Below are 14,085 nucleotides of genomic sequence, written 5' to 3'. Positions count from 1 at the left end.
ACTTGAGCTTTGTACAAGGAGATAAGAATGGATCGATTCTCATTCTTCTACATGATAGCCGCCAGTTGTGCCAGCACCATTTGTTGAAAATGCTATCTTCTAAAGATCTTGTTAAAGCTGTTGACAGACACTGTCAAAAGAAATGCTTTTTAAGTGGTGTGAAGCTTTTTATAAAGCCCAGAGCTATCTGAATGGGAGTCGGTGAGACAGGTCCGAATTTCTCTGTTCGCTGTTTGTGGGCTGTACATCCTTAGATGAGTTTTAACTCTGGAAGCCCCAGTTTTCTCATAAGGTGGAAGAGGATAAGAGGCCTTACCTGAGTTTTCAGTGCCTGTGGCTAGAGCATAAACATAATCAGATAATAAGATTGAAATGACCTAGTACCCTAGTCGCAGGGCTTTAAGGGGCTGGAAACACAAAAAGCATCCTTTACCCAAACACGCTTGGAAACAATGAAGAGAGACATGGAAGTCTGGCAGAGGGAGATAAAACGCCACCTCCAGTACTCAAAAACTCACAAAGTTTGGGGCAGACCCTGCTAAAGATCCACCCCATGAAGAGGTACTCTTAGCCACCTTTCCCTGACCACAAGGGGAGTTCGTGTGTACAGTGCTTCAAAGGAGCCAGCAACTGTAACTTCTATGGCCAGCTGGCCCCCAGTTATGACGAATTAGTTTGTTTTCCAACACAATAATGAGACAATTGACCCTTCTCAAGGACAGAGTGAGTCAAGCTGGGGAGAGAAGCCAACATACTCTAAACACAGAGCCAAGGGAAGCTGCTCTGCCCCGCCCTCACCACACCGGCACAGCGCTCACTCTGATGATTTAGAAAAGATCAAAAATTCCCACAAGTGACAGGAAAGCTGGATCACAAAGAAACCCCCTAATTATGTCTGTCAATAAGTCATCGTTTTGATTTCCTCCCTCTAACTTTCCCCATTCAATGGATCTATGAAGTCGTGTCACATTCTGTTGATCTATGCAGACATGGCATTTAAGTAATTAACCTCCTTGGTTCTGAGAACAGAGCCTAAGAACTGTCATATGGCAGGCTAGTGCCTAACGCTGAGCTTTGGGTTATGCATCTCCTGAAGACATTCAGATTGTTTTAGTTTCTAAATGACTTTAGCTCTCCCTTTTGACTCTACCCAATTAAACCTAGTAAGTATTTATTGCTTCCCCGCTGGGTGCCAAATGCCCAGAACATGAAGACTCAGACCCAAGGTTGCGTGGTTCCCAAGGCATGCAGCATCCTTTTTGTCTCCGATGGAAAAAGGGAAACGTGACAGCTTTCTCAGATCAAAGGCAGCACAGACAAATATTTACAATGCTTCCTTTCTAATTTCCAACTGTTTTTCTGGTAAAGTGACTTCTCACCCAGAAGAAGATGTGTCCTTAGCATGAGGGCCAAGATGCCAACTGTAAAAGATCATGGATTCGGGGGAGGTCCATTTGTCTTTCTTCAGCTCTCTCAGATGATACACTACCTCCCTGAAGCCCCTGATGGGCTGAGAGAGGAACTGGGCAAAGAGGTTGGAAGAATTGTTCAAATCTAGGGATACGCTGAAAAACAAAGCAAGACAGCAGAGGGACTGTCTCACTTTCCAACAGTAAAGGTCACAGCTACTCCAGCATCCCAGCTACTCCAGCATCCTTGCTACTCCAACTTGGATTCCCAGCTTCCTGGGCCTTCTATTCTTTGGAAAAAAATTAATCCTTGTATTTTGTGTTTCTCCTAACTCTGTTTTGTTTAATCTAAATTCAGAAAGACTGCTATTGATCTTAAACTTGCAACATAAATTGTTATACTTTTATTATATAGTATCTATTTTACATTACCAAAGTAAAAGAAGTATCAAGAGAAATGAGCTTATATATGTTTCTAATATCACATATTATATATATAATGTGAATTATATAATTATGTATAAAAACATAATCTAATAAAAGATTGAGGGCTGATTCCAAACTACAGCTTTTTAGGTAAGCTGTCAAGAAAAGGAATGGATTAATAATTGTGTCTTCTTCCCACAGTCACATCAAATGATGCACATAAAACTACTAAATTTCATGGAAGATCTATATACTCTCTGCATTGTTTCTGGTGGCCAGAGGCAACATTGGCCTTTCTCCCCTCACTTCCAGGTCCCATTAGATTAGTAACAGAAGGAAAATGAGGTCATTTCTAAGGGGACTTCCCATTTGCAATTTACAATTGTTTGGCCACCAATATTACATGATAATAGAGAAATGGAGGTTGTTATTTCTTGTTAGAAAATACTGAAAAATTTGAACAATCAAATTCTGTGTCTTGCCCATGGTCTGTTTCCTATTATTGTGATATTATCTGGATTGAGTAGTGATTTTAAAAAGAATGCACATGGTTTCAATGAGTTTGTATAAATCCTTTGTTTCTAACAGTTATGAATGAGAAACATAAGGACTACAACTCAGCCCACATATGCATACAATGGGGCATGGAGAGCATAGGAAACCATGCTTTTATGCTTCAGTTTTGAAGACAGCAGGCGAGGACTTTGAAAAAAATCCCTATATTTACTGAAACTGTGCATAAGACAGAATAAATAAAAGCTGATAGAATCATAAAGACTATAGACTTCTACAAATCAATTTATATATGTGTTTTATCAAGTAGAATGAATCACTTATGGTTATCTAAAGCAATATATAAATAAAATATTGAGCAGGATCTAATAGGAGCTTTTGTGTGTTTCAAAATTGTCTCGTTAGACTTTGGAGCCAGTGTTCATTCAGTGAAGCATCCAAGTGTTTCTTTTCCTCAAGAGAGTCTGGAGTAATGAAGCTAAAGGACATCTTCTCAGGAGTGCATTTTCTAGGTTGATGAGCTATTAGGGCCCTCTTTGGCAAGCATTTACTTACAAGTATCAGTTTAAATCCATCTGGAGAAGTAATCAGTAGTCCTGTAATAAAACACTGCCTTTATAACATACCACTATAATACCCCACGTGGGATCAATTTTTATAATATGCTTGCACTCTATTTAGTATAGTCCAGTAAACAACCATTCAAAGACAAATTTCAATATATACCAATTGCCCTATATAAAAATAGGCAGATAGAGATGCTTATCTATCTCAGTCTATGTAAGCAGACATAGTCAAAGTGAATACAGTATAAATATAGTTACAGTGCTCACTACACACACACACACACACACACACACACACACACATATATATATATATATAGTTTTATATATAGTTTTATATATCATATATATACACATCATTGCTTAAAGATATAAGCAAGTTCAAAGTACGGAAATGAGATAGTAAAGACTTATTTTTATGAGTAGGATATTGTACTTCCTCCCAACTCTCATATTAGGGTGAAAACCCGAGAAGCAAATATTTGTAGACCAGACATGTGAAATGAGCTACTTTTTAGAGCGCCATTCCCTCTGATCCTGGGATCAGGCGTCAGCAGCAATGATGTAGGGTTCTGAACCCACGGTGCTGGCTCAGGAGCCTTGCATTCACCCTACAGCTCTGGCTGTAGTAAGTTCAGTCCACACTGACTCCATCTCTTGTTTGAATCATTGTGAAAATCCAAAACCTAGAAAGCATGGCCGGGTACATCCTTAGCGCTGCCAGTCATTACTGCAGCTCTCCCCACAATCCAAAGCTTTGGCTCAGCCCCACGTGATACCAAATACAGTCAATCATCAGCTTTAACCAGAATCCAACAATCTGTTCAGACATTACCTTTTATGCCAAGGGTTCTATCTGCTTGTAGTGGTTTGGAATTTGAGGATGCAATCTGTCCTCACGTTTTCTTTTTTCCTTTTTCTTTTTTTTCTTTTGTTTTTGTTTTTGTTGGTTTGTTTTGTTTTTGAGACAGAGTTTCTCTGTATAGCCCTGGCTGTTCTGAAACTCACACTTTAGACCAAATTGACCTCAAACTCAGAAAGCCGCCTGCCTCCGCCTCCTAAGTGCTGGGATTAAAAGTGTGTACCACCACTGCCCCACCTGTTCTCACATTTTCATTGAGAGAGAGAGAGAGAGAGAGAGAGAGAGAGAGAGAGAGAGAGAGAGAGAGAGAGAGAGATAGCAGAAGGTAAAATTCTGCAAATTAATTGGTGTAGGTATTTTAATGCCATGCTATTTTTAGTATCCAGAAGAAAGTGGAATTTAACTTTTTTTTTTTTAATGACATTGAGGCTTTTCCCCCTGCTTCTAACAGAAATCAGATGTCCTATAATAAAAGAGCATAAGGGGGAAGTAACTGGGGGAGGGAACAGTCCCGGCTGGATGTGAGATGTGGGATCAAGGGAGGACAGTGGCCTAACAAAGTGTGATGACACATGGATGAAGATGTCATGCTGAAGCCCATCCACCACTAAGCCAATCAAAAATGTCAATTAAAGAAAAATGTCAGATGCCATTGCTTGTATTGGCCTCCGACTTGACTCTGTTTACTTAAATCCTGCTCTTCAGTAGAGGCTAAAGGGTGCTCTCCCCTCTGAAAGTTTTCCATTTTACCATAGTTTTACTGAAGGTTATCAGGGTTGCTCATATTGGTAAGCTCAGTGTACTTTTATTATCAATTTCTTTTCAATATAGCATTGCATAGCTGAGATGGCACAATTGTGAAGCATCCTGTATAAACTAATTTCTACGAATGTCAACTTACTGCGATGATTGTTTGACTTACCTTTATCTTAGCCAAAAGTCCTTTATGCCGTCCAAGCCAGTCATCTAGGTCTAAAATATTTCCTGCCTTCCTGGCACCAGCCTGTCATTTACTCCTGACCTGATATCCACCCAGGCGTGTGTGTGTGTGTGTGTGTGTGTGTGTGTGTGTGTGTGTGTGTGTTATCTGGCTTTATATCCTGAATTTAGCTTCCTGATTGGTTTTCCTGAATCCAATCTCTCATTATTCCCATGACCACTATATCAATCCTCTCCAAACTTACCTTATGTATATCTGTAATGTTCTGTGAGCTCTCTGTGCCAAAGTGATGATCTCAGCGTGTATGAGAAATCCTGTACAGTTGAACTCGACTCCAACCTCAGCATTGAAACAGATCTACCCAAATCTACTCAGAAGAAACATCTTGTCTCTGTCCTGCTAGGCATCAACCAGAATCATTCAAGGACAAGAATAAAATCTTCTGGTCTTGCTCACCCATCTAGTCAGTGCTGGCTCTCACCAGAAATGCCTCAAATAGAAACATCATTATAGTCTTTCTTCTTCCTCACAGCTTAGACTCAAAGGGGAAACATCCCCCAAGGGACAGGCCAAAGCCCTTGTATTCTAACCTCAGGCCTCCTTGCAAAGCCTATAGTATCTGCTGTGTTCTGAGGTATGTGTGAGGGGAAGAAGTGTAGATCTCTACTTCACGATGGACGGAGGTCATTGTCACATGGTAAGAGCACCATGTCAGATTATCTAAGGATATAACCTGTACCTGTAAATATTGCTAGTGGCTTGTCGTAGAAAGACAATCTGGCATCCTCCATCCTTTAGTCTCCCACGATTATGCTTGCTAAGTACTTAGACACCACCTACAGAAAAAGCAAGCAGTATATATTATTATAGCTAGCATCAGTCTTTAAGATCAGAAACTTACAAATGAACAGTAGAAAAACTGGAGTGATTTTGGATGTGGAGGCCTTTGATTATATAACGGCCCTTATGGTGACTGCAGTGGCGTTTATTACTGAATTATGTAGCACCGGACAATTGCTGATCTGCAACAAGGAGGAGTAAGATGAACAGTGGCATGTTATATATCCTTTTCCAAAGCCGCCGTTCTTTACATTGCATGGCAATATGCCCTGTGTCAAAAGCAAAGAGTGAGAGAGGTGGCTCAGTGAGCAAAGTGTCTGAGTAAAGACTTGAATTCAGATTCTCAGCACCCACATCATAAAAACCACGCATGCCTGTAATTCCAGCATTAGATATATAGAGAAAAAAGAATCCCGGGATGTTCCTGGCTACAGTTAGTCTAGTTGTATCTGTACATTCCTTCAGTGAGAAAACTTGTCTCAAAAAAGCAGGGTGGGGGGAGGGTATAGGGGGCTTTGGGGATAGCATTTGAAATGTAAATGAAGAAAATATCTAATAAAAAATAAGAAAAAGAAAAAAGAAAAAAAATAAGATGGAGTACAATTAAGGAAGGCAACACACACACATATGTACATATACACACAGACATGTACACACACAGACATGCATTGACTCACACAGACACATACAAACACATACACATAAATGGACACACAGGCACACATGCACACACATGTGCACACACATGTGCACACACATGTCTAAACACATGCGCACACACATATATAAACACATCTGTGTGCACACACACATACATAGAAACATTCACACACGTATAAACACACATGCACACACATGTACATACACACACACACACACACAATCCCTTCTGCAGTGCTCACATGTGGACATACCCCACTAACTTCTGGCACCTCTTTTTTCTTTTAGTTTTCATGCTTAAGCTTATATTAAAATATATATTAAAATATCTTTCATAAAGTCATTAATTTTCATCCACATTGACTCTGAAAATTGTTTAAAGTGCTTCTATGAATGACTTTCTCAGCCTCTGGGGATACAGGTAGAGGAGGTACAGCCCTCCCTTCCCTTGCTCCCCCCACCCCTCTAACTTGGCTTCATACACTAGCTAGCTCTCTGAAATTCTTCTCAGTGTCAAAGCCATGAATCCTAGTTTGGGCTGAGCTGAGATTCCTAAAACACAAAGTGACTCTAAAACAATAGTTCTCAACCTTTCCAATGCTGCAACACTTTAATACAGTTCCGAATGTTTTGGTCACCTCAACCAGACAATGATTTTTGTTGCTACCTCATAGCTGTAATTTAGCTACTGCTGTGAATTGTAATGGAAATATCTGCATTTTTCCTATGGTCTTAGGTGATCCCTGTCAAAAGGTCATTGGACCCTCGAGGTGTTGTGACACACAGGTTGAGAAACATTGCACATGGACTATTTCCCCAGCTGCTGAGAATGAAAAGAGCGGGCTGAGCCTCCTTTATCTGTATCTGCAAAGGCTGAGAAAGTTATTCATGGAACAATACACTTTAAACAATCTTTAGAGTCAATTCTTGGTGAAAATTAATAATTTTATGCAAAAAAAACCCTTAATTACAAAAAATAGGCAGGCTTTACATTTAAAGAAATCTAAACAAGCATTCTACGTAATAATCTGGCAGGTTTCTAGGAAATCTCATCCAAGCCTGAGACTAACACACAAGGGACAGCTGTGCCCTCTGCAAGCCTGATTAGCACGCTCAGGAAAGGCAGGCTCCTTTGACAAACTGACTTGGAAATGAGTCAGATCTGAAATCTGTTTTCAAATTGTGCTTTGGATCTAGAAAGAATGCTTCAGAGAAGAGTGAATGGACTAACGTATTCCTATCTTTATGGACGGCTTCAAAGCTTTTATGCTTCATATAAGATAAAAGCATGGTATCAGCTCCATGTTTTGTCCCATGCTTAACTAATTAGCCATTTTAAATGTCTGGCAAGATGGGTTTTGGTTGTGGTCTCTGTACATGCGTTTTCCAGGAGTTTTTATTTCTCAACTGGGGGTGGGGAGGAAGAAGAGGAAGTCCCTGAGAAGCCATATGCTGTGTTCCTCCAGGCTGAGAAAAGGCTGAAGAGACAGGACATCCACATAGAACATGCGTTCCTAGACTGGAGATTACAGGACAAAGGGTTAAACGCAGGCTTTGTAAGACAGTCTGGGATCGTTTCCTGGTTTGGATCCCTGAGTGTGGTTTGCTAGAGTGTGTTCTTTGAAGAGTTACACATTCAAGTCTGCAGGGTCTTGGATACTGTCTGCATAACTTACTTTCAGTAGGGAAAAAGTCGTTGTGATATTCTTGTAATTTACCTAGTTTATTATGGGCTTTGTCAGGTTCTCAGTATATATATATATATATATATATATATATATATATATATATATATATGTGTGTGTGTGTGTGTGCATGTATATGTATATACACACACACTCACACACATATATATATGTATATATGCAAAAGTTTTGTTTTGCATGTATCTGGAGATGATCATGTGATTATGTGATTACTGATTTACCTCATTATATATTTTCTATCTTATATTTAGGTGAATAGATTTTTGACATATTGAACCATACCTGCACATCCACAGCAAATGTTACCTTGTCACGGTCTATTCTCGTTGTTATTAGTGTATTTGTGTGTGCATGCTTGTATGCAAGTGTGTATATATGTGTGCTGTTGTCCACAGAGGCCAGAAGAAGATCTGACATCAGAGGTAGTTATGAGAGGACCAATGTGGGTACAAGGATCCAAATTCTAATCCTATGCAAGAGCAATGAGTGGTCTTGACCATGGATTTCTTGCCCCATGGAATATCTTCTAATGTGTGAATGGATCCTGTACTCTAAAACTTAATCTAATTATTAGATAATATTTGCAGTGATGCTAGATGACCACTTGTAAATATATTTACCTGTTAGATTTGGTTTCCTCCATATTGTCTTTAGGAGAACAACATTTGTGGAATGAGTTTGATGATAAGAAAAGACAAGAGAAAGAGTATTATGTGGAAATGGAGATATCTGGCTTTAAGTTCCATAGACCTTAAGTATCTAATGTGATGTCTGACGTAACTATCTGGTAGTTGACAGTGTTTAGCTCTTGCCTCTGCTAATTTTAATTTTCTCAAATTTCCACCTTTTTCAAAGACTATTTTGGAGCAGCTTCAACTTTGTAAAACGTGTGTTTCCTGCAGCTGCTTATTTGTCTATGTCACACATTTCATGAAAATAGGATCACATAGGACCAGGGAGACACCTCAGTGGGTAAGGGGCCCTTGTCCCCAAGTCTAACAACATCACTTTGATCCCTCAACCCACATGATGGGAATTGAGAAATAAGTCCTGTGAGTCATCCTTTGACTTCCATATGCATATCTTGACATACGTGTACCCACATGCATTCGCAAATAAATGTTTTAAAAACATTAAATAAAGAAAACATAAAAATCACAAAATATGTGATTCTTTACTGTCTGCTTTCATTTACCATCATGTGTCCAAGTTTTAGCTGTAATAGGATATTGTGTCCTTCTGACAATACCCTGCTGTATAGACAAATGACATCGGACTTACTCATACCCATGCAATGACATCTGGGTTGCCTATACTGTTTGGACATTAGAAATAATGAGAGTAAAATCTGTAATCACATATGTTATACAACATGCTTTATTCCTTCTGTGAGTGTATAGGACTGGAGCTTCAGGACCCCATGGCAGCCCTGTCCCGTGCTTAACTTTTTAATATACATCTTTTAAACTCTCTCTGTCTCTGACTGTCTGTCTCTGTCTCTGTCTGTCTGTCTCTGTCTGTGTCTCTCTGTCTTTCTGTCTCTGTGTGAGTGTGTGTGCGCACAATATCTCATCTATAGTTAGCTTTCTATGGCGCTGACATGCTATCATAAACACCTACACTTTACACCCACACAAAGAACATGCAAGTGTTTTAATTTTTCTCCTCTCCTCCAACATTTGCTATAGTATCTTTTCCATTGTAGAAGTCACTCTATGTGTGCAGTAGTATCCTATTATATACTGGTGTGCATTTCTCTCATTTGTCATGACACAGGACAGTTCTTGATATATACATTCAAGTCTCCTATTGGATGTGTGTTTTGTGAATTTTTTCTCCTGGTGCTGTCTTTTCCCCGTTCTTGGGGGAATTGTTTGCAAGACAAAGGTTTTATACATGCCTTTTTAACACCATGTATAGAAGTTCATAAGTCACCATTTCTCACCTATACGAATTCCCTCGCCTAGTAAACATTCGGGGAAGATTTGTTCCTGCACCGCACTGAGTGCTAAGAGAGTATGAACATATTCCACTGTGGAGCCTTCCTAACGCATGCACATTGATCTGCCTGCTCCTACCTTCCTCTCCTTGGATTCATTCCTATGAAGTGAGGAGCACTTCAGATGAAGGCCAACACTCCAAATTTGTTCTTGACCATACTTTTTCTCTTTCTTCTCCAGGGTCTTTCTTGATATCTTTCTTTCCTTGTTTTTTTTCCCCCATGGTCTTTCTTATCCCTCAGTCCCTGAAGTAGCTTGGCTTGCTCTCTCTCTCTCATCTTAAGAAAAAACAACATCCCAAGACTTACACCCTCCAGATGCCCATCTCTAATCCCTGGTGTGGCTCCTCACTCCATTCTGCAGATACATCACAGATGGGTAGGTCCATCGTTGAGCCCTCTCACTCCATATCTGTTCCATATCCTGCATTTCTAGTCTCAGATAATGGTTCCCTCATCCATCACTTAGCCAAATTACACACACACACACAAAAAAACCCTTTCCTCTGTGCTTCCTTACAAATTCCAATAAATCATACTGTACTAGTGAATTTTAATTTCCACATATCTCAGTCCGTGCTTTGTTTTAAAAAAATATTTTATTTCATTTTATTTTTAAAATTGTGTGAATGCACATGCCCAGGAGAGTGCACAGTTGCAGGTGCCCATAGAGGTCAAACTTACTGGATTCTTCTTGATCTGGAGTTACAGGCAGTTAGCTGTGAGCCACCTGATGTGGGTACTGGGGAGCAAACCTGGGTCCTCTGCAAGAGCAGTATGCAGTCTTCGCCTCTGTGCTCTCTCTCTCTAGACCCATGCATCTTGTTTCCTTAAATAAATGCCAGGGTTTCAGTTTTTTAGCTTCTTGAGGCTGGAATTTCTAGATTTTCTACATTTAGCTCTGCCAGTATTGAAACTTAGTCCTCCTTGATACATCAAGAACAATTGAATCAAACTTGCTACTTTTTCAGCGTTTGACTCAGAGGTACATCTCTGGGTATGTGAATTTAATAACTCTATTAGTCTTTCTCACCTCTCTTTATGTAAAATAGACATCATAATGCTTCGTCTGAAGCATCCATTTGAGAATGGGAATGAGAAATTATTTTGCATAGTGTATACATAACAAGTAGGAGTACCTATGTGCTAATAGAACCACTCTTTGTCCCTCAGTCTGAGGAGAACACTGGACACAGGAAAGCTACAAGAGTTTCTTAGCAAGTCCTTTAGAACAAGGATGTTGGTTTGGTTTCCTTCTCTGTAGTATCAGATTTTGCAAAAGCCAAAAGAAACAACACAACAAAGTATCAACGAGACTATGTGTTAAATAATAAGCACTGGATGAAAAACAGAAAGTAACAACAAACCAAAGTAACTAACTTATTGTTCCTTTGACCTAACTATTGCTCACAGCATTGGTCTCCCTTTATTGAGCTTCTCATTTCCCATGACTTTAGCGGCTCATAGTCAAGTGTAGTGTGAAAATATTAAATGAGAAGTACTAGTCATAAACAACTTGTGTTTGGAATTTCTCTCCCTTCTGACTAGCATTATTGAACCTCATTCCGTCAAATTTCACCTTGCCTTTGTGATGACCCTTCCTGTTGTCTTGAGCATCCATGTCACACTAACCCTCCACTGATCACTTAGTGACTGTCTTGACTATCAGATTGGTGTTTTGTACTGTATTGTAGCACTTCTCATTTTGTTCACTAATGGACTGAAGAGACAAGATTGTCATGGTCTGTGTGTGAGCTGTCTCCTATAGGTTTCATGTGCTTAACCACCTGGCCTCCAGCTGGGTCTGAGTGTAAACTCTCTCCTGCAGGCTGCATATGCTTAACTTCCTGGTCCCCAGCTGGTAGCCATGTACAGAAGGAACCTTCTGGTCATAGGGCCTAAATTGCAGATGTAGGTCATAGGGTCAGAGCTCAAGCATTGCATCTCGGTTGGACTTCCAGCCTACTTTCTTTTCTTCCTGAAAGCTGCAGTATATTCCCATTACCATGGTCATGAACAGCTTCTGCTTCCATGCCTCTTCCCTGTCTGGCAGGACACAGTCCCCTGAATCATGAGTCAGAATAAACCCTTTGTCCACTGAGTTGTTTTTGTCAGGAATGCTGTCATAGTAATGAGAAAAACATCTAAAACTGGGCTGTGGCAATTACAATATTCCAAGAAAAAAACCTTTGTTTCTTGTATGTGGGTGGAGATATTCAACCTAGTAAGAAAGTAAACATTAACATCATATACTGAAGATGCTAGAATCTTCATTAAGTTATTTTGAGAGAACAAGAGAAAAAAATGTTCACATAACTTTTGTTATAGTATGTTGCTACAATTCCATGTTATTACTGGTTACTGTTACTCTGTTACTATGCCTAATTCATAAATCAAACTTTATCACAGACATGTAGGTAAAGGGAACACATGACTTTTACAGGTTTTGTTGATATCTACAGATTCATACTTCCACAGAAATTCTTTGAATGTAGCCTCTTGGATAAAATGGACTATTGTGTTTTTTTGCTGGAGTCCATTTTTAAAAAGGAAGATAACACCCCAAAAGTGTGCCTGTGTTGATAGTGTTGAGGCTGGTGTTTAAGTGTTGTTCTTCTGAAGGAGAGTCAGTATCAGTGATGAGATACTATGCTGACCCCAGGATGTCTGATTTTCAACTTCAACAGCAGTTAGTGTTTCCCAGATGTTCAACATCTGGGTTTCACAAATGAAGCTTTGTTGACATTCAGTTTTCATAGGTCAGTTTAGCTTTCTACTTCCCAGTCATAGCCTCTATGATTTCTTTCTTGGCAAATACAGGTTGGCATGGATCCCAGGGTCTCCTCTGAGAATCATCAGAAGATCCCAATGGAGGAGGATTATGAACAGAGAGAGGAGCCCAAGAATGATGGAGATGATGAGCCAGAGCCCTTTGGTAAGACCTCTCTTGGCATGTGCTAAAGTTTAATTAAAGTTTTCTGATGAATCACAAACACATATTAGGATTGAACTGGACATTACTTTTCTATTGCTGTGGCAAAGCACCATGCCAAGGTGACTTCTAGAAGAAAGAGTTTATTTGGGCATACGATGCCAGGGGGATAAAAGTCCATCATAGCGAGCCAGACATGGTGGTGCACACCTTTAATCCCAGCACTCGGGAGGCAGNGGCAGGCNGATTTCTGAGTTCGAGGCCAGCCTGGTTTACAGAGTGAGTTCTAGGACAGCCAGGGCTACACAGAGAAACCCTGTCTTGAAAAACCAAAAAAAAAAAAAAAAAAGAAGAAGAAGAAGAAAGAAAGAAAAATGTGACCGCAAACGAGATCTGTCTTTTTCACTAAGTCATTCTGCTTAGTTCTAGAATCAGGGAATTAAGCTGAAAGCTTCTATGCTAAGGCAGTCCAGAAAAAGAAAATAATAAGTGTAGATTCATATTCTCTATCTCCTCCTTCCCTCCCTCCATGTCTCTCCCCTCCTTCCCTCCAGTACTGTATTTGGGTGTAAACAGGGGATACTCTTACTCTTTTGTGAAAATCTGCAAGCCTGTAATTTGTAGGGACTATGTATCTTGACATAAGATAAAAGAGAAAGATTGCAACATAGCAATATGATGTACCTTGATACTTTGCTACCTAGCCAAGATCTAAACATGGAAAAAAAACTTTCTGAAGAAGTTAGCTTTTCAGCTGGCTGACACTGAGTAAGCTGCTTACGAAGGTGAGAACAACTGGATGCACTTGAACAGTTTGCTTCCTCCTAGTAAGAAGGGGAGAGAGAGTGTGGCAGTCTGTTTGAAGGAAGGTAACCTGAAGTAACCAAGTCTACTTCCAAACCCTTGATCTCATGTTACACTGAGGGTTCTTAATTTATTCTGTCTCAGATCTAAAGGGCTGGGAGGAGTCGTTGAAGAGTTCCATATTTGCAGCAGTGAGGTTATATTTTCACTATGGATAGCCAATTCATGCCATTGTTCCACAGATATAGTGGTCTTGTCATATCTGAGTAAGCAGGAATGGACACATAAGGGTGAGTTGGATCCCAAACCTCAAAAGCTCTAATTTTGTGAATAGGAAAGAAAACTAATAAAATAACTAAAACTTTTAATTAGTGGTATTAAGGGTAGAGGATTTATCTGTTAGGGAATTACCATTCTGGGGTTTGGCT

The 14,085-nt window shown here is 39.8% G+C and overlaps 1 protein-coding gene across 4 annotated transcripts in view; it reads left to right on the top strand.

Annotated features, from left to right (window-relative positions):
* Phldb2 (pleckstrin homology like domain family B member 2) overlaps positions 1 to 14,085 on the top strand; it is a 212,503-nt gene that overhangs the window by 82,430 nt on the left and 115,988 nt on the right. For all 4 annotated transcript variants that reach the window (XM_029544559.1, XM_029544558.1, XM_029544557.1 and 1 more), the window contains exon 3: positions 12,742 to 12,856. In XM_029544559.1, coding sequence (XP_029400419.1) covers positions 12,748 to 12,856 — 109 coding nt within the window. In that variant the 5' untranslated portion in view covers positions 12,742 to 12,747. The remainder of the gene's footprint in view (positions 1 to 12,741; positions 12,857 to 14,085) is intronic.

Source organism: Mus pahari, chromosome 12 (assembly GCF_900095145.1).
Source record: "Mus pahari chromosome 12, PAHARI_EIJ_v1.1, whole genome shotgun sequence".
In the NCBI taxonomy this organism is placed as follows: domain Eukaryota; kingdom Metazoa; phylum Chordata; class Mammalia; order Rodentia; family Muridae; genus Mus; species Mus pahari.
Note: the sequence above shows the minus strand (reverse complement) of the source record. Positions and strands in the feature narration are given on the sequence as shown.